The sequence below is a fragment of the Streptopelia decaocto genome, assembly GCF_964273445.1.
Source record: "Streptopelia decaocto genome assembly, chromosome: 9".
Classification (NCBI taxonomy): Eukaryota; Metazoa; Chordata; class Aves; order Columbiformes; family Columbidae; genus Streptopelia; species Streptopelia decaocto.
The window spans coordinates 17,444,168-17,465,778 of record NC_138664.1 but is presented as its reverse complement, the minus strand read 5'-3'; the positions used below and the strand labels follow the sequence as shown (position 1 = coordinate 17,465,778).

The window sequence follows — 21,611 nt, the reverse complement described above, 5'->3', positions numbered from 1 at the left end:
CTGAGGCGTTTGGTAAGATCATAGGTCAGAAGAGTAAGGCACAGAAAGTTCCAAGTGCAAGATCAACTAATCACAAAATTCAGCCATTTGAGATGAATCCTGACTGCTGATCATAAGCCACTAGAATAAAGATTCCTATCTTGCTCTTTTGTACCTGATTATATGCCAGCCTGAATCTACCGGAAGTCCTATTTTAAGATCACATTTGCATCATACCACTTATCTCAAGCTACTTGTTTCCTAAAGAGGTAGTTGCCACTAGACTTAACAGATGCTACTTTCTGCCCTTAGTCATCCTGACTTACAATAAACAGAAGAAATTAAAATCTAGAGCTTTCTCAGCAGCTCCTACATGCCAGACCTTTCTGATGTCCACCTAAGTCCAAAACCAGCTGGCTTATTCACTCACCAATGGTGTTTTAAAGTGCTGAGGAAATTATCAGGCCATTTCTTGGGACATGTTTGATGTGCTGAAAGGACACTGCTGCTCCAGCAGGGAGGAAGCCTCTGGGCTATGTCGCCATCACTCTCCTGCGGCATTGGTTCCCACCAACACATCTGAGCTAGCTTGGTAGCACTGTTGCCATGGCAGTACAAAGCTAGCTCAAAACCACAGCTCATATATTTAGCCAGCTTCTTAAATGGATTTTACAGCCTATTTTGCCTTAGCTATACTGCTCCCAGTGGTAAAATGGCCTGTTTTAAGGACAAAAGTATTAAACCTTCAGTCAGTGCCTTCCATTCTAATTACATTTACTGCTCTAGTCTAGTCTCTAGAAGGAAATGTCTCCAAAGAAAGCCACTTTCTAAGCATTGTATTTTTGAAACTTAAAAAGCGGAGATGGAGTAGCAGAATCATGCTTAAATCAGCTCAGAAGGAAATGCTGGGATTCCCAGAGGGGCTGGAAAACATGTGAGTTTGGGATGAAAAGAACCGAGCCAAGAGCTAGCTGGCTACTTCCAGCTTTCACACCATAAATCCTTACATTCCTTAATGGCCGGCCAGCTTTCACGTGTAGAAAGAAACTGAAAGCAACTGAGTACGGTAGAATATAGCAGACAAGACACAGGACACACTGAGTCAGGGACCCTTTTGTACTCCAGCAGCAGCGCAAAGGAAAAACTGGCACAAGGCCCAGCACCTCTGTAAATCAATACAGCTGTTTATTTAAACCAAATGGCTGGCAAGGATATCAATCTTTGATTGTTGTAGACATCTCCAAAAGGAAACTAATAACATTTCCGGAGATGACAGCAAACCCATGTAAGAACAAAAGAGTTCTCTCCAACTAAGTTTTATTCATTATACCACGTGCTTTCAGTTCACTGCTTGAAGTCCAATACTAGACAGTACGCATTATTAGCAGTATTGATTATTGCAAACCTCAACAGATGGCCAAGCAGATATTCCTCCCCAAGTGTTCCTGATGGCAGAAAGTTCCTAAATGTATTTGTAGTCATGAATGGCACGGGTTTAAGCTTCTCGGTAACGCGTGGGAATCAAATCCCTAGATTTAACTGCCGAGTGTGTTAAAGACTGGTGCGGACACGTGCTGCTGCAGCGATACATGATCCATTGGGTGAGAAGCCAGACTTGGCACAACTCTGCCCCACGGTTCTGGCTGTGTACAGGAGTAACAGCAACAAGAACACTAACTTTGTGCAATGTGATCTCTTGCTCTAATCCATTTTTTCCCTTTCTGGCCATGGCAGCAGATATATAAATCTCTCTGTTACAAAAAAGTAGGAAAAAAAAAAAAAAGACAGAAGAATTTTCATCTCTAACATGCCCTCCCATCCTAGCCTGTTGTTGTTTTTCAAACTTGATTTTTTTTAAATGAGACTGCTTTTCATTGTACAGGTGCTCTTTTTCTATCTATTTTCAAGGTTATTAATCTTATTTTAATAACCTCCTATGAGATGGAAACCGATACTCTTAAAAAAAGCTACGACCTTTGACTTTTTTAAGCTATGTTGTTACACTTCATTGGAAAGAATTTAAAACGACAGGGCAGGATAAATGTGATAACTTCAAGTGACCACCGGGAACATGACACTAAAGTCTCTTATTTTACGCTTAGCAACAAAACTGCTTGACTGTGGGTTGGACTCACAGTTGGTGCAAGAGGATAACACAGACACCACTTTGGCCCACCATGAGTAAAATCACATGAACCTCTTGAACATTCATAATTAGATGCTAGGGGACTTCTGATCTGAGCAGTACCAAACAAGAGTGAGAAAGACTGAGCAAGCATAAATTATTCTTTAGCCTTCATTTTGTCATTGCTGTTGGAGAAGTCACAGATTCCTACATACTCACATAGTTTAAAAAAAGATAATCCATAATTCCTGACACACTGGAAGGTTTGTCTATGAATAAGGTAGAGGAACTGAGGTATTTTCAGAGAAGGCAACCTGAGCTGAAAGGAGGCAACATTAGGAAGTTAAGAACAATTACTATAACAGCAATGGCCAATCATCTGCTCTATAGAGACAGGATTCCTTTCATGCATTGCTAATACACTTGATTATGAAGCATGAGGACCATCTTGCTATTTTTAGTCTGGTTTTGCAAAGAAATAAAACCTGTGTGGCTGAGGATTTCAGACTGGTAAAAGATGGCAGAAGAAAAGCTCTTTGTCACTGTGTTGTGGAGATTCGTAGTGTATAAAAGCCAAGAGGCAGCACTAGGAAGTTCAGTGTTTGCTATTTCTGTCATTCACTCCTGCACTTTCACATATTGATTGACGCTCTTAGACACAGCGATGATCCCCAAAATTGCTCCTTCAAATCTCAGAAGATACCTGCGCCTTACATACAACTCAGAGACTCATGGTGAGAGGTGCCAGAGAAGCATGGTAATCTAAGAGAGAAGGAGCACAGAAGACTGTCCCACAGGTCAGGGTGCTCCAGCCAGCAGCCTGCAGGACTCTCTAACCTGTCCCTTTTCCTTGCAGGAGCTCCTACATCCACGCTGACAGGCAGGTGCCCTATTGCATCAGTGCACAGCCAAGAATGTTGAACCATCAACCACTGCCTCACAGAGGCTGTAATTGAGGCCTGAATTCCATCATTAAGTGATTGTTCTGCCCTACATAACACATAGTCAGCAAAAACATGCACTCCATATCACAATCAATCTTATGTTATATTGCCTTCTCCTCTAAGTAATGCTTCACTCATGGATTCATCTTCACCTGGTTCAAAAAAAGAAGACTGAACAGGAAATAAGGCCTATGTAGCTTCAGGCACTACCTGAGCTTGGACTCAAAATCACAGTACTTACTTAAGCCAAAGATATATCAGCAAACAAAAAGATATTAGAATACTAAGTGATTACAAATGGAGATTCAGAATCCAATTTCAGATACCAAACACAGCATCAGTCTGGAAATGAGCGAGGTTACTCCCTTACTTGGCTCAGAATAATTGTAATTCTGGTCAACATAAACCTTGTCAAGCTTCATGGTAGACAATGTAACACCTTCCCTGCCCAATACAGTAATGCATAATTAATTAAAATAATGCATAATTATGTCTTGTATTAGAAAACAGGAGAGTAGCCTGTACCTCTTCTGGGGTAAAAGTTACATCCTGCAGAATCTGACTGCTGCTTTCAGAACTCTCCTCCCTCAGCAAAAATGTGCTTGTTCTGGTCTTTGGTGGGGCTGTTGCAATATTCCTAACCCTGTAATCAAGGACAAAGCACAGATGTAACCTTACTGCTGGTCTGAAGATAGGGACTTCATGATGTTGTACATATGATCAAACACATGCAAAAACCTCCTTCTCAATATCCTGAAAAGTACATATGAAGAAATTATGTATCAGGAATACTAAGTGATCTTGGCTACTAAAAGACTGGGTAGGTCCTCACATTTAACTTTTTCAGTTCCTTTCCTGACACGGATTTTCAGAACATATGTCACACCTACCAAAGAAAGGTACTTCTGTAACAGCTAGTGACAGGGACAACTCAGGGAAAGACCACGTCACTTGACGCACTGCAGTCTCTGAAGTCCAAATCTCAGGATCTGACTAGCATGGTCAAAACCATACTGTGACTACAAATCAATAGCAGAAGGGTAATTCATAGACGAAGTACATTAATATTTCGGTATTTAGACAGTGCAGTGGGACACATGGCAAGAAATGTGATACCCACTCACCCTCGCATTGAAGCAAGCACATTGCTTCCATTCAAACAGAAGAAAAAGAGGGGAGGCCAGGAACATTTTAATATGCACATTATTTAACTAAGGGACCACAGGAAATTTTAGCCTCACTCCTCAGAAATCCAGTTCTAAAAGTAGCATGAGTATATCCGTCTTGCCATACACGTGTGTCTTACACTCAAATTCCTCTTGCTGTTCATACTGAGGACATGCTGTGATCCTTGCACAACATCTTGTAAGGACTGTTACAAAAATAAGAGCAGAGAAGACTCTTGGTTCAATCCAAATTTGTTTTCAACGGAAATAAGCTCATTCTCACACCCACTGGACAGCTCAAATTAAGTACCGTAGCCAAGAGCTGGGACTCTATCAGCTGTTTAACTGTACAAAATCCTTCAAGGGTTTGGCAAGCTTTCTGTTGCCACTTCTATCACACCTCTGTAAGCTTTCTCACTCTTTCATCACTTCAAAGCTGAATGCCAGCAGTTACAACCTGAAACTTGGAAGAAGTCAAGAGACAGGGCAATTCAGATGTACTGTGGCACATGTGGAAGACTTGTAGAGGGATATAATGCTCATCTCTCTTCATGAAATTCCACTAGTGCTGAATGGTACACAGCTTGGAGGAGGAGGATTGGGGGAAGGAAGAGAGAAAAAGTAAAGAAGAACAGGAGCCGACTTAGCAAAATATTATTTCTGGACTCTACACCAATAGATGCATTAGAATGGCACAACTTGCAGAGCAGAAGTACTGGAGACGTGCTCATCCGTGGACTCTCTAGCTTGAGAGACAACTTATGGGAATTGTACAGAAATGGTAAAGATTAATTTTGGAAAAATGGAAAACCAGCTCATGTCACATTTACATAGTATAAAAAAATAACAGCATCTGACATTGCTATTTATGTAGAAGGTCGTTTAGATTCCCTAAACTTTAGTAAGAAAGAGTTTAGGTGGAAGAATTGATCATAATTATGAAAAACACATCTCCTTGCTTATGAAACTAGTATTTCTCAACAGGAAGATTTTCAAATCTGGAGTTAGTTCTTGCACTGGCAACTGTGCTTTCTTTTTATATTTCCTGTAGACGAATAAAAAAAGCAGCCTTCTCTAGCCCAGGGCACTTCCATCTCAACTGCCATGCACTAGTGTGTTACGGCAATGTTTCTTGTAAAAAAAAATCTTTTTTTTTCATTAAACATTTTCATTGTGCTTCTTAAAAAATACCTGTTGATTTAAAAACAAGACATGACTGTTTATAATCCACTGTTTATTTCCTACCCAACCCTTTTTACACAGGGCTGCTTCCTAAGCCATTTACTTGTAGTTCTCTTCATAAAGCCAGGAAAGGGAAAGAATCATGTTGAGCTAATGATTCACTGAGACTGATGCTTATGCCCCTAACGCTTAACAGTTGATCAATGATCAATACAAATGGTGGCATGGTTACCCAGTTAGTAAAAAGAAATTTGAAGATTCCACCAGATCCAGCCCATTACTGAATCTGTTGTGCAAGAAAGCAGCAGTTCTCTCCTCTCCAGTGCAAAATGGCTCAGAAGATATTCTGGAACTCAAAGAAACAGCTGCTGAAACAACATTGTGACTTCTACTATTCTTTTATATGTGTTGTATCATGTTCTGTAAAGTCACCTTGGTTCTTTGGGATGTAGGTTATTATGTTTGGCGGCAATTCTCCTTAAGTACTTCTTCCAACAGTATCACCTTTATCATTCTAGACGAAATCTGCTGCTTTTTCTCTCACGTATCTAATTCAGTCGTCACACAAAGACACTAAGAACATAGTTACTTGGAGTTGTCAAAGTCATATAAATAAAACAGAACTGTTTATATTTGCTGGCACTATCTACGTGCTGCTTTGCACTCTCTAATATGGACAGCCACAAGAATAAAAGAAAAGTGCCTGGAAACAGAGCTGTAAATTCCTCACTAACTGGTTTGAAAGGAAAGGACACAGGCAGCTTTGTCACGTGTAGTTATCCTCTTACTCACCACTGGATAGCTTTTTGGCTGAACATCCATCTGGTCCCTGTTAGAGAGCAATGAAGACACAGATACCAGTGACTGGCCAGGTGGATTACAGGATTCAATAGCACACATCAATAAATTTTAGAATTTGTGGACACAGCATTTGCTAATCTGAAGGGTGGATATCCCAAGCAACCTCAATTTATATGGCACATATGCACATCACAGGACTCCACCCAGAGTGTGAAATTACTTTTGTGAGCAGCACTGAGAGCAGTCTCTAACACACAAATGTAGTCTAGGTTTTATGAAACACCGTGTACTGTTAAAAGCAATTCTTTTTGTCCACAGTGAACAACAATCTGCAAGTCTATCACCTCTGGATACAAAATGCAGGGAGGCTTTCAGCCCTGGAGACTGAAACCCCTACGACAGTGTAAACATCCATCCACCAACAAAGGACACCATTAGAACTGTGTGTGCAGTTTTCCATCAAACTGTTCAGCAAGAGCCTAAAGTTTTAATCCCCTTGGTGGACACCATGTATGTGGCAAGGAACAAAATACTCCCTAGGTGACCAAAACACTGCCAAAGAGTGACAAAGTGTATGTGGGGGTGGGAATTGTCCTAGAGGACAGAAAGGAGAAAAGATGGTATCAGCCAACAGAAATCTGCTGAATTGCAGCAGAAGTGGCATTCAATTACAGCAAAGCAGGGCTTTTTAAGAACTCATTGCCCACATTCCTTTCTTTCAATAACATTTTAACGTTTATAAAAATATTTTGCATGTCATACCTGAAGCAGTTGAGAGGACTGATTTTTCCCTCAAAAATTTCACATATGCACAGTTTCACAAAAGGCTTTTATTTCAGAGCTATTAAACAACTAGAGTTCTGATTATGCTACTACTTAATCAACAGCCAGTCCTTGTAAGCAAATACCTGTAAAGAAATATTTTGTGTAATATGACCTGCTAAATTTATCAAACTACTTCTGCTCTAGTAATATTGATTATTCCAGAAAGTGGACTTAACTTCCTAGAGACATGCTGAAATATGGAGTTTGAAATGTTGTAGTAGCAGACATAACATGAATTAAAGGGAGCACCTGATGGGTTCTCCACTGAAGTGGTACCCAAAGTTATCTTGATAAACGCTGGACGGAAGATGCGACGGGGAAGAGACCGCTATAAGAATTCTTTCCGTGGATGCAGCCACCTTTTCTTCAGAGGTAGGAAGCCAATCTGTTTGATATGCCTGTTGTTACTGACAGTAGTCATGTTGGCTGGGACTCTGCATGTGAACTTGGAGTCTCCCAAGCTGAACACATGAGCTACCACAACCTGAACTAAGGCACTAACACTTTCTGGCTGGCCAACAGCTGACTAATAATATTTTGTGGGTTGGGCACAGAGGGAGACGTACACCGCAGGCTCACTGACAAGTTTCATTTGTCCAACTTCTGAGTTTACTGCTGGTAAATCTACATAAAAAGGCTGAAGAAAATTTCTGCCAAGTTGCTGTCAATTTGGGTAAAAACAGAGTCCTTGCAACAAAACCTGAAGTTGGAGCAGGCAATGTACATCCCAGTCTCAAAGCCCAGTGAATTTTTTCTTTCATCCTTCCAGCCCAGTTATACCACAGGCATTTACTTTAACAAACAGCTTAAGATATACATTTAAAACTTATTTGCTTCAATCAAAAATTTTGGGATCAAGGCTTCTCCTTTAATGCTGGGGGTGATTCACTGTGCCTTAAAGGTTTGAACTGTTGAGGCATTATTTACCACAGATTTGTAACTACTAACACTAAATAAATACACATATCAATTATAACAGGTGTTTGCTCTGCAAATGCAGAGAGAGGTCTCAGATTTCCAGTAATTCCCCTTCACCCAGTTCTACATGCTCACCAGATCTTTATTATTACAGCTTCAAGGATCCCATACATCCAGGTCCTGATAACAAGAGGATAGGTTAGGAATGAGACCAAAAGGAAGTGGAAGCCAGCATTCCAACATGCTTCTCCACTTTGAGATAACACTAATTCTGAAGACTTGGTATTAATTCAGTCACATTTTTAAACAGTATAATTTTCAGTTAACAGATAGGTACCAGCATGCTAGCAATTCCCCTCCAGAAAGCTCTTCTACAGTCTGTCTGCTGGTCACAAATGCATTAACTGACAGGCAGTGTTTTGATCTCCTCTGATGCTTTTTCCATACTACTGGAGAGCTCAGGTCTAGGAACAGGACACTGCATGAGCACTGTTTGGAAGCTGCTCTCCTCTAATGGCTTGCTAGACCTTCAGCCTGATGAGCTTAGTTCTAAACACAACTGTTTTCAGGGATTTAATCAATTGATTAGTATTTGCCATGGCTCTGTCAAAGCAGCATGGCAGTAATCCTGCCCTGGAAGCAGCCATGCATTTTGCTCTCTGGGAAGATTGCCAAATGCCAGGGCTACAGATAACCATTGTAAGCTTTCAGACAAGGATCTTCCCCTTGGTTATCAACCTGTGCTTATAGAAGGCCAGGATCAACCTGAAACAACTTGCTTTGTTAATCTGAATATGTTTGCACAATGCCTATTTACATTACACCTGGCTCATACCAACACAATGAGCTACTTGCTTTCATCACCACTAAATACATTACCAAGCTCAAAAGAATGCAGCTGTTAGAAATCAAGGAGGATCCCATGGTGCTCCTCTGTTGAGAGCAAAAATTTTCCTCTGCAAAGCACCTGTGCTTTTTTAAATGTCAAAACCCAGAGCCAGCCCAACCCAAGACAGGAAAAAGGGGATGTGCAACATCATACCACTACAATTAGGCGTTAGCAAACACCATTCACACGGGCCTGTAAACTGGAAGGCTGACAGTCATTTTATTTGCTGACCCAGCTTCATAGCTTGCTTCCACAAAACGTAAAAGTCATCTGCTGAAATCTTTTGTAAAGTCATGTCTATCCAATCATCTATTTCCCATAATGACCTTACAAAATAGCAAGTATACCTGAATATTTCATAGGAAAGTACTTTTTCTAATGCAAGTAATTAATGAAAATACAGATTCTAGACAAATAATTTGTGAGTTATGAATACATTCTGTTATGTAATTAGTCTCTCCTCATTAACAAGTGGCCTATGGTTTACTTGGTCCTCAATATACTTAAAAGGTCTGTCACTCAAAAATCTCAAAGACTAATATAACAGTGTGTGATATGTTTTTAACAAATAGTTATTTATGATGAGGTCCTGCACGCTTATGGACTGCATCAAGTCAAATTGTTTAATAGTAAAAAGCAGGATCCTTCCTTAATTGACTGCATGCTTATGGACTGCATCAAGTCAAATTGTTTAATAGTAAAAAGAACTAAGTTTACTTGTGTTTGCATAAGCTCCTGGAGGCAGACCCTCTCTACTCAGTGCTTCCACAGCCCTGAAGTAAAGGGGTCCTCTCCTTTGTAACTGATTCCTCTGCAGATAACTGTAAAGAAAGTACATGATCTAAGAAAACCTGGGATTGAATGAGATGTTTCAGTGTATTAATGAGTTCCTCCATTCTCTTCTCTCTGCAGCTTTCCAAGAAAGCATTGTGGGGACAACATTACTGGACACAAGCCCAGATCCCTAGATATGTCTTCATACCTCAAATGATAAATAGAAGGTTATATTAAGAAAATGTATTGCCACTTGAGCTACCTGTCAGTAGATGCAGGTATAAAATGCCCATTTTCTGCTTAGTAGTGTTTCAGACATCCTCTTCAGAGTATCACACTTATTTTCTAACTGCTCCAGGAGTACATTTCTTTATAATGCTCTGACATCTAAATTGAGAGCTACTCTGGAACACAATTTGCTCTTCAAGTTACTCAATCCTGTTCAGGATTTCTCAGCATTATTACAACACCAGTTCAAGAACCAAAGTGTCAAAGCATAACGAAGGCTTACTGCTAGGGCAGGAAGTTACTACACCAGAATGATAAACATTTGTTACTGCATTCCTGGACATGACACTAATCCATTGCTGAACACTGGGGACACTTTAAATACAACATGACTTGAAAAAAAAAAAAAATCCATTTTCCAAGCTGAAAAAAAAAGCGCAAATTCTAGTAGATTCTATAAGACTTCAAAATCTATCACAACACGCAACTTCCTGCATCTTCTTCAGGCAAAAGGCAAGAACAGAGAACATCTCAAACTTTGTCCAAGCTACCTCTGCATTTTGAGCCTTTTTGTGGAAGTTGTAAAAAGTCATAATTTCTTTGGGAACATGCGCCTGCTTCTTGTTGACACTAGCAGATATATATAGCTGTGAGCTGTATAAATAGCTATTTTCAGAATGGATAGAGTCAGGCACAGTGGTATTAATTCACGACAGCAGAAAAAGGAGGCAGCATAATTAGCCCAAATGAAATATGAGAAATCCTTCACGTAAGAAAGGGCTGGACAATGTCTTGTAAGGAAAAGCTAACCCACGCAACTTCTCACAGTGAGGTAAGATCAACAATTCTGTCTGGAATCCCAGCTCTCTGACATCACCAGCTCTTTAAACCACAGTGAGCTGAGGGAAAGGAAAATGCTTGCAATGCTCTGATGACATCCCTGAATATGGACTCCTATGGTGACTTGGCTTCCCTAGTGGATAAAGAGGACAAGACTCATTCTCTTTTAAAAGGAAGAACGCCACCTTCCTGTCCAAGTTCTACATTTTTGCTTTCTCCTTGAACGCTGGCATATATAATGCTCAGTGTGTTACTGAAACAAACTCCCAAGTGGAGGTTCAGGAGCAGTTAGTATAAAGGCGTTTAAGTTCAGGCACTGACACTTCAACAGAAAGCCTCAAGCGCCTTCCTCGCATTTCCCCTACTTTCTTTTCGCTTTTAGACGAGCAATGCCTAATTATGGCTCTGCACCTCCTAGGGAGAACTTGGAAGCACACAGAACTAAAAGATCCTGAAAGACAAAAGCTAACTGAATGTGGCTGATTTGAGGTTTTAGATATAGATTCTGAAGAGTTTTTCTTTCATAATTATATTCCCTTGCTTGTTGCACAGTGATGCCTACATGTGCCAGTTCAGAAATCAAAATCCCACATTATGATTGGTGCTACCTTAGAATATGTGAGTTTCTGCTCTAAATAATGGTTTAGTTACAAATGAAAGAATCAAGCAGCTGTTAAGTGATAGTAGCATTCTCATGCTATTTGTTGCTGCTGCTTTGCTAACTCTAAGTGCACTGCAGCAGAAACAAGACTGAAGGGGAGAATTAGGAAGGGGAATCAAAAGGGAAAAGTGTGCCCGACATACTGCTGCTTCAGCAGCCTGAGGAACAGGAAAGCTGGTTAGCACAACTGCTGTTAACCCAAGAGGCCAATGTTCACTGCTGTGTTCTGCCTCCCCTTGCTTTATTAGGAAGGGCAATAGAATGGAGGTGGCAGGGAGCCAGGAACAAATTCCCAAACCTAAAACCAGTTTTACATCAGCCTCAGCAGCCCTGAGAGCAGCCTAACTCCCGAAGAGCTGTAATCACAGGGGCAGTTACACCAGAGGTACTCTGTCTACCTCTCTGTCACATTTCTCCCCAGAGAGCAAATGCCAAGGCATAGGGCCAACTGTGCTGACCCTACATCCACTAAATACCTCTGGCATGTGGCAAGTTTGTGCTTTTTGATGTTTTCAAAATATACACCTGGAGCAGAGATGTGGTTTGTACATCATTGAAAGTAGTCTACCTATCTTTTGTGCTGACAGATATTGGACCTAAGGAATTCAAACCTGTTTACTCATGTACGCTAGCAAATTTTCTAAGCTTTCTATGGATGTGTGTATTTTCATATTCACGTTTCACCTTCTGCTTTATTCCAAGGCTGAACACTGAAAAACTGTTCTGTAGTTCCCTATGTATTCCATGGGCATGCTTTTTAATAGGCAGAAGCAACAAATGATGCAATACATCTTCTCTAAGGCCATCCCAGAAAGCTGGAACAATTATAGACCCATCTCTTCAGTCTAGATTTGTACAGCATTTATCACTATGCAGAAGTTCTCTCTAACCTCGTTCAAGAAAATTAATGAACTGTACAGAGCTAAAAAAAGAGGCAGAATACCTTCCATGCAGAAAACAGAGATAGTATTTATGAAGTTTTCTGCATCTGCCCAGCAAACACAACAGAAGATCACAGAACAGCTGAAAGTTTCTATCAGGCATGAATTTTTCTGTGCATTTGTGACTATATTCTGATTCAGCAGTCTCATTGTAAATGAACTCCTTAAAATCTTACAGGACTTCATCTTTACTCAAGTAACATGTATTGCTTTCCTTTGTTTCCTTTCTCATTATTGTTTACTGTCTATATATTATAGAGGTCCATGTCTTGATGCTGTTTGTGCTGATACATAAATTATCATAGAATAGTTTGGATTGGAAGGGACCCTCAAAGGTCATCTAGTCTAATGTTACATGTTGTTCCTCTCTGATGATCCACACCATACAGGGTTAACAATGTTATGCCACACTTCAGAGATATACAGAGACAATTAAAAAAGCCCTAAGAGTCAAAACTGACTACAGGGTTACATGCTATCCTAACCCACTTAGCTGTCCCAAGGGTTCCTTTCACAGAAGTAAAGGAAAAGTAGAATAGCACCTACCATCACCTGTTTGAACTTACAGTTTAGTCATGGATATATTCTATTCTAATACTCTGCACAGAATATTCTATTATCTGCCATATCTGTGGCACTGGTCTAGCGAAGCTGTCAACTCTGCTCCCTCATGGCCACAGAGCTGAGCTTAGGGAACCCTCCCTTACTTCCACATTCAGCCAGAACTTGAAAAATACTCCAAGGAGACCATTTAAAAGTTTCACTAGCCAGGGCAGGAAGAAGAAAAAACCTAACTACAAACCATTTCCAAACCCTTTCTCTCAAAGTCTACTTCCAAACCCTACATTCAAATCTAAACCCAGTTAATTCAGAGGGCAAAGGAACAAATTCCCATCTGCCCTTCCTGCTCTGGGAGCTGCAGGAAAGGGGAACACCCTTCTCCTGATAACCTCAGCCTCAGCTTCCCTGCTGGGCTCACAGCTGAGCCCAGAGCAGCCAGGCCACCAGCAGGAATGGTCACTGCTTACTTGCCAGAATACCTTTAACTTGGCTGTAATATGACACAGAGCACACCAGCTATTGGCTGTAAAGCCACTGGCTTAAGTCCTGAGCAGGAAAATGATCGTGTGAATAATACCGAGGATTTTTTTGCTTAATCATTCAGCTATGTAGAAACAGTACCCTACAAGCAAACTGTTCTGGACAGAGAAGAAAGAGAAGACTTTATGTTCTTCTTTCCTGAAAATACAACTAGAGATGTTTCTTCTAGAAAAACAAACATTCTTGACTGAAACTGGAATTTTAAAAAGTAATTGTTATTTTTTAAATTAATTTGCGTGGTCAAGCTATAGCTCTAAAGGGAAATCGCACCCATACAAAGTTAGGAAAAAACGTGAAACACACATAAGAACTTTTTCAAAAGCGAAGGGTAGAACAAGAATGAGATTCTCCAGGACAGAAGGAGCCTGTGAGAAATCAGTGGTGATACATGAAGCAGCTCAATTTGATTATTTATGTACATATCATAACAATACTTTGAATTCTAACACAAGGATAAAATAGCATTTTGCAGATTTTGACTAATCAATTAAAAAATACTTAAAGACAACACAGGTCCATTACAAACTGTGGGGTTTTTTGTTTCTTTGTTTTCAACCAACTTACTCAAATGAATCAAGAAGTCTCTGCAAGAGAACCTGGGAGATCTGCTTTGCTGGCCCCAGTTTCAGTTGGTGAGCACGCCCTCTGCTTTGTTTGCCTTTCATTTAAAATAACACACTGGAGAAGAAATTGAAGCTCTACCTGAAAAAAAAAAAATGGATGAAGTGAGAGAACTGCATAATTACAAGCTAGGATGAAAGAGTTCATTTATCATGTTACATAGCCTTGAAGAAATTCCAGTATCATTACTATCTTAATTTACAGATATTTACAGATGTATCTCAATATATGACCTAAAACAAACCATGAATAACCAAACAAAAAGTATTTCAAGCAAGAGACCCTGAAAAGATCTCAAGTTCTTACAGGCAAAGTATAAAAGCGTCTCTGGAATTAAGGTTTAATTTATTAGTCTATTACCATGCTATGAAGTATTGCATATGCCTCCTGTAAAGAGGACAGACCTGTTACATCCCTAGTGACAGGATTTAGTAGTGTAGCCAATTAGTAATCATTTAAATAGAGACTTGTCATGAACTAGACACAAACAGAAGCAGCTAATCTGACACACCTTCAGAAAAATCTGTTTCATGATTCACAGATGAGCTATGATGCAACCCCACCTGCTCTGCTCCCGATTCATAATGACAGTCCCAGGCACACCACACAAAAATAAAGTCTGGTATCTTGTTCACTGTTACTTTTTCAATTCACCATGGTTGGTAACGGTACTCTTGGAATAGCCTCAGGGCCCAAGAATGGGCTCTTGCAGATAATACTCTTTCTACAATAGGCTTTCTAGGATTTACAAGAATTTTGTCTTGTCTGTCTGAGGAAATCAACTGGAATGGGTATTTGAAAAGAACAATACCCTACACAGACATTAAAATAACTCAAATACCTTATCCTAGGATAACAACTCATAGCTTACTGTAGAGCTGTATTATTTTAACCAGCCCACTTGCTTTTAGTAGTGTGGTTCGATTCCTAGTCAAGTAATCCAATACTGCCTATTTGGTAATTTTTCTGCTATCAGTAAGGCCTGCCTCCAGCTGGGAACCTTATGCCAATATTATCCACGCCCCTTTCCTTGTGATGTTTCTCCTCTGCCATTGCTTTGAGAAGTAATTTGCACTCCTCACAGCCTAAGGAAAACTGCTCCCTGCTTGCAATTTTTGAAGAAGTTGCTTAGCATAGAACAAGACACATCAGTGAGCTGTGCACAGCATCAAATCTCAACCACTGACAATGGAGGAAAAAGGACATTTCATTATCTTATCATTTTCTTAGAATTTGAGGTATGTGAGAATTCATTCTCAGAAGAATAAATCAGGTGACTTGCCTGACAGCAGATCCTGATTCTATGCTGCCATTCCTCTAAAAAACACTGCCAAGCTCACGAGCACACTGGATCCAGGATTGCATACAGCCCACGCTGCTATCTCATTCTCATACATTGAGAAGGATATTATGGGGCTGAGCCAACACACAGCCAACAGCCTGCTGTTATCAGGAATACGTACTTAAAGCTCTCATCCAGATCCTCACCTCCCAGCACCATGTAAAAGCACCAGTTCAAATGGCCAGTTAGTAAGGAGAGTAGTATGAAGCATACAACAGCAGGGAGGATTCAGTTCCCTGATGTCACAGTTTTGGGGTGGTTTTAACCAAGCACAGCTCTTCTGAATACAGAGCAGGTATCTGTGACCATGGTACAGTGGATGAGTGGGATGGGACAGTTTTCTGTTCAGGTCATCAGACATTTGCTTTTTAATTAACTTTGTTAAGAAAGCCATTTTCTACTCTGAGTCCACACACCTCCTATCAGTAATAAAATCTCTCACTTGCCTTTAGCAAACTGACCTCAACCTTATATGGAATTTAAACAGCTCACAAAGAATGCACTAAACCTCTTGCCCCTTCTCTGTTTGAGGCAACCGTTCTTTAAGTGCTTAGCAGAACAATGCCAGAGATCCTTTAAGAAATGTAGGAATTCCAAGCTCAAGCTACAGACTGATTTGTAACTAAGAAGGGAAAATTCAGTTCTACTGTCTATATATTTTTCCAGAAGTATAATTTTTACACTGGTAAATAAGGCATGCTTTGAAATACTAAAAGTACATGACAATTTTAATAAGGGGTCCAGTACAATGGACAACAGCTTAAGTACAACAGCTTAAGTTTTAGCAGTGGACATCATTGGGTTAAATCCTTTTCCGGGAAAGACTGCAGCTTCCTACACATGCTGATGCAGCACATGGCTCTTGTGTGCTGAATTTCACAGCAGCAAGACTATGGGGCTGCTCACTCCAGGGACTTCCCCAGGAAATCCCTGACCATGGGATTCATTTCTGCTAACAAATGGGGTCATCAGATACTAGACTTCTAGGGTTCACCTATGGCAATAGTGGGCGCTATCAAGAAAACAGACAATCTAAGTGCAGGAGCTGGCTGCAGGCTGGTTGAGCCCAGCAGGACTTCACAGGGCCAAGTACTGTCTGCTACCAGGAAAGGGGATCCCATTGCACAGGTCTTTGTAACGAGACCCCTGGTAGCCCAGCTGTATCAGCACTTTCTGAAAAGAAAGTTAAGATAGATAATTTCTACCCAGACATGAAAAGAAGAGTGTTGACTCCAAAAAGTTCAAATAATTTGTTTTCTTCTTTTTATCTCCCCTGTATCAGAGATAGCTTTTGCAACAAAGTGACCTTTTGGAGCTTGATTCATCCATGCATTCATAAACAGAGTCTAAGTAATCCTATATTCACCCAGAACAATTTCTGCCTCCCCTTCACTCACTGAAGCAAGGTAAGGGGTAAGCAGGCCTGGTTTAAACTAAATACTGAGTCTTCTCAGAAGGGCATCTCACAGCAGAGCTTGTTTGGACTACACATTCATAAGCAAACTAGAGGTACAAACATTCAAACCTTAGTTGCCAGACTAAAACTTTCATATTGAAATACAATGAAAATGGAGGTAAAAAGCCTTGTGCATTTATGTTCCAGAGCAAGAAATGCACTGCCTTGCATGACCCTAAGGATACATGTCCTTGATAGAAAATCTCTAAAAATGAAAGGAAGAATAGGGAAAGCCTTTATAAACTTCAGAGAAAAAGATCGGCCTAAAGCCTCCCCTCTCCAGCCCTTTCTTATGATTGGTCTTTCAAATTGAAAATCTCCTTTGCACTTTGAGAGCCTGCCTATGAGACACTGCCCTGCTTTTCACCACCTCACAGTGATTGGTATGTAGCAAAATGTAGTATGGCTGGCAGGTCTGTGGGAGAGGGAGGTCATTTTACTGAGGAGGCTGGACAGGCTTACTTCAGAGACAGCGTTCTCTACAGCTCCAAGTTGTTTTGGAGATGGAGAAAAAACTTCACCTCTGTGCAAATGTTTGCCCTCCAAGTAGATATTTGATAGGGAAAGGCTGTTCAAACAGTACATGGAAGGAATAAAGTCCAGGTTTTCTGGCACTGCTGACCAGTTCTTTGGTTCTGCCTACCTCTTGTTAAACAGGCATAGGCTTTTGGTGTTCTGGTTTATACTTAGGGGGGCACTTTAACAGGAAAGCAGAAGCTTGACAGAATCTTATTTCAAGGCTCTCACAAGACAAATACTTTGTAAAGAACAAGACCCAGTGTAGAAAGGTACTTAGTATTGACTGAGGAATGGTTTTTCTCTCCCCCTGTCACATTCCAAGATAAGTGAAGGCACCCTGAGCAAGAGGAGGCAATGCAAACTAGAAGATACTAATCAGTCCAAATAATTTGCAAAGTTCAGTGACAGAGTGTGTGCAGAAATCCTTTCCTGTGAGCTCTGTGTAACAATACATTTTCATCCTGTCAAAGCCGCACCATCCACAGAAGGCCCAAAGCAGCGAAACAGTTTAAACTAGCACATCAGCAGCACTTTATGACATAAGACAGAAGCAGGCAAATAAACCAGCAAAAAAAGTGCACTATATCCAAGGCTGAGATGGGAAAACAAAACAAAACACACCCACACACATTCGACTTCCAAAGATTCTGGCACTTTTAAATGTGCTTGGCTGAGATTTGGGGTTGGTTTAGGTGTACTCCTGGATTCAGCACTTTTCTATTCCCTCCCTCAAAAAAGTAAATTAATTAGTTAATTAATCAAACTGAGGGTAGCAATTCTGACAAAAATCACAGTTTAAATATAATACTGGAGGTGCTTCCAGGGAACAATACACAGTGAAAACACCATTTCTACCCACAAATGCTGCCAGTGGAAGCTGCTGCTCTGAATCCAAGCCAGAGACACTGTTTATTTGGCATGAAGTCACTGCTGAGGTTGTTTTAATTCTTTCATACAACTTCATTTTATTTGGAGTTTGACGTTTAGTGAATCATGCAATTTTAATGGTATGAATTCCTTAACGGGGAGAAGGCATTAGACCAGTACTGGAACTGCTCTCCAAAATCAGCCTTTACAAAAGGGAAAGGACACATATTTCAAGTACAATTAATGCTCTTTACTAAAATACTCTAAGTTAAACAATATGTGTTTTCCTCCATAAATCTCCTATCTTCATACAGCTTTGACATGGTAACAAAGAAAGATAATAAGGGAACAAAAGGGATCTTGTGTTTTTCTCTTCTAGGCTTTCTCTTTTGGGAAACTACGCATCTTCGGCCTTCAGGAAGCCGCTCCCTTTTTCCTTATATAACTAATGTGTAATAATGAAAGAGGCACCTGTCCCAGTAGGTGTCTGCAAAATGAATCGAACTATTCCTCTCTCAATGAGATCAACACCTGTTAAGAGGGTAGAGAATTTCTGGTAGCCATATCCAACCTGTTACAGCTTGCTATATGCTGGTACAGGGGCCAGAATCACAGAGCAGTGACTTGTCTCTGTGAGAATTTCTGCTATGGTACAAATCCTGTACTGGTCATTCCTGAAGCATGCTTATACTCTGGAAATCTGGGGACAGCACAGGTCAGCAGCCCGCCAGCATTTGCAGCAAGCGTGCAAGAAATGGCTCTGTCCTAGAAGTAACAGTACAAGTCACAGAGCAGGGAAAGAAGTCCTCCCCACAGCAATCCCAAGCAGAGACCAGAACTGCTCTGCTAGTGCACTGGACAGGGACTTGTGACAGAAAAGAACAACAAATATCCCATTTTCACATGTTAAACTAGGAAGCAGCAAGCAGCTCTGCATCTGAGAGGCAATCTCATGTTTTCCTTTTATTCTTACCTTCTGTATTTTGCCAGTTTGACATCTGCTGTGCTCCTTCCTCAGGGGCCTACATTTGCTCAACTGTAACAGTTGTTCAGCCGGACAGGAGAGCAGCAGCAACTTCCTGTTGTAGCAGCCTCCTGTAGTAACGTCACTGAGCAGCATGCTGCCGTTTCTTCAAGCTCTACGCTGTTAAAGTACATTAAAAATAAAGTAAGTCATGCATGGGATGCCTTCCTAATAGCCTCGGTTCATCTTGCGCCCAGTTTCCACAATAGGATCTGCTTAGTGGTGGCCTGCGCTCAGGAGAAACTCCAGTATGCGCTAATGTAGTAAATCAGCTCTGCTCCAGCAGCCCATAAAAGTGTTCACAGCACCTGCCGCCACACACAAAAATCCCAGTACAGCATTTTATAAATCAGAGACCTACCCTGATCCTGTCAGGCTGGTGCATCTGGGCTGTTGGGCCAAAACCAGCCTCACTCAACAGCAGCCGTGTCAGATGTTTGGCCTCCATGAAGCAAGACACAAGGGCTTTACCTCACTTCTTGGCGGGGGTACCCCGGTCAGCCGAGGCAGCGGCTCCCTCAGCCGCCGGTCCCTCAGCCGCTGCCCCCAGAGGAGCGGGAACCGGCAGCCGTGGCCGCGCGGCCCCGGGAGCGGCCCCGCCACGCGCCCGCCCCTCGCGCCTCAGCGCGTGCCGCGGAAGGCCCGCGCAGGCGGCGGCCATCACACTGCGCTGAGGCGGGGGAGCGCCGGGACAGCCCCGGGACGGGCAGCCCGCGGAGCCGGTCTGAGCCCCCCTGGGCAGGCACACTGGAGGCCACGGCGCGGAGGAGCACCAGTGGGTGAAGCGAAACGGCACCGGGGCCCGCCCACCTTTGTTTTTCGGTGGTTCCTGCCCCTGGAAACGGAGAGAAAGCCGTCGAGCCCCGTCAGGCGGAAGGCGGGAAGGAGTCGCGGCCCAGGGAAGACTGTTTCTCACCTCACAAAAGGGTGACGGCACAAAAAGCCTGGGAAGAGGCGTCACACCTCTATCGATTACAGCTCAGAGAGAGGCTGGAGGGAGGGAACTCTGCTGCCAGATCTCTTCCTCACACCAGCGGGTGTCTCCGTGCGTTGGAGGAGCCGCGGGAGCGCCTGCCCGCGGGCAGCCGGGCCGCGGCCCGGCCCCACAGCACTGCCAACAGCAGTGCCACACGGCCCGGCCCCGCAGCACTGCCAACAGCACTGCCAACAGCAGTGCCACACGGCCCGGCCCCGCAGCACTGCCAACAGCAGTGCCACACACAGCCCGGCCCCACAGCACTGCCAAGAGCACTGCCACGCGGCCCGGCAGGAGGTGCCAGAGGCGGCACGGGGTGCGTGCACACCTGGGGCTGCCCGGGCTGGCACTAAACACCCAGACTGTCACGGAACACCTGGGCTGTGACCTGCCTGCACAGTGGGGGATGCAACAACATTCACACAGGGACCTGAGTGCCAAAACCCACAAAGGAAAGGGCAATGCTCAGCAACACATGGGTTGTATTATACAATATCGGCCACAAAATCTTTATAATGTGTATATATAAAAGACTGTTTTGCTGCTGCAAAGATCAGAACTTAGTGGCACAGGGAGATTATAAAATGGCCCATGGGCTTTGACTGCACTCCAGTGACTTTTGCCACAGCAGTTTGAAACATGGTATGTCTCACCCAAGTACCCTCCATGCCAGCGCTGGCATCCCCCACAGCAGGGAAAGCAGAAGAGGAGAGATGTCTCTGCACTTTAGCATCTCCAGTATGTGGTCCAGCTTAGTTCACCAGAAAAATGAAAGCTGATGGAGCAAAGTTACCAACCTGTGCAAGGGACGGGCTCAAGCACAGCCCATTCCTTTCTGAAAGCTCTGCCGTGAGGGCAGTAAGCTTTGGTGTATGGGCAGAGTGGACACCAGGGACAATTTTGGCTTACAAGGCTTTAGTGAGGTGTGTCCTTACCTTACTTTAGTGAGATGAGTCAATGCTTGCCTGTCCAAGCCTCCAGGCAAGTAAAATATGCCCCGCTTTGCAATGAGTGGAGCTCTGAACCCAGGTCACCTGGGGTGCCCTCTGAGACACTCGCCTATAGGGAAGTAACAGCTAAGGTAAGAGTTTGAATACCAGACAGAAATCCCATTATTTGTTCTATATAAACTTGAGACAGTGGCTAGCAGCATTCTTTCTTTGCTGCAGAGTAACTTACTTGATTGTGTCTGTTTCCTGTGAGGATAAACCTCACTTTAAGTGTCCTGAACTTTCAAAGAGTTTTGATCACATGTGGTAGCACAAAAAGTTGTACTTAAATCATCTGCTGGTATCAGAGCAATATGATGACTCATGAGTTTATATTCACCTAGCTGGCTAGCTTAGAAACAACAGTGACAGCTCCTCAGAGTTGGTAGTCTTGTCATTGAAACAATGTCAGGTACTTACCTGCTACTGCTGTGCAAATCTGA

The 21,611-nt window shown here is 42.2% G+C and overlaps 1 protein-coding gene across 2 annotated transcripts in view; it reads right to left on the bottom strand.

Moving 5' to 3' along the window:
* Positions 1–21,224, bottom strand: part of LOC309443874 (uncharacterized protein) — a 42,207-nt gene extending 20,983 nt beyond the window's left edge. The window contains exons 1-5 of one of the 2 annotated variants that reach the window (XM_082061171.1): positions 21,115–21,224; positions 19,153–19,323; positions 13,939–14,076; positions 6,189–6,225; positions 3,574–3,691 (exon numbers count right to left, since the gene is read on the bottom strand). In XM_082061171.1, coding sequence (XP_081917297.1) covers positions 3,574–3,691; positions 6,189–6,214 — 144 coding nt within the window. In that variant the 5' untranslated portion in view covers positions 6,215–6,225; positions 13,939–14,076; positions 19,153–19,323; positions 21,115–21,224. The remainder of the gene's footprint in view (positions 1–3,573; positions 3,692–6,188; positions 6,226–13,938; positions 14,077–19,152; positions 19,324–21,114) is intronic. The other variant, XM_082061170.1, reaches the window with a different exon arrangement.
* Between the last annotated feature and the right edge of the window lie 387 nt (positions 21,225–21,611).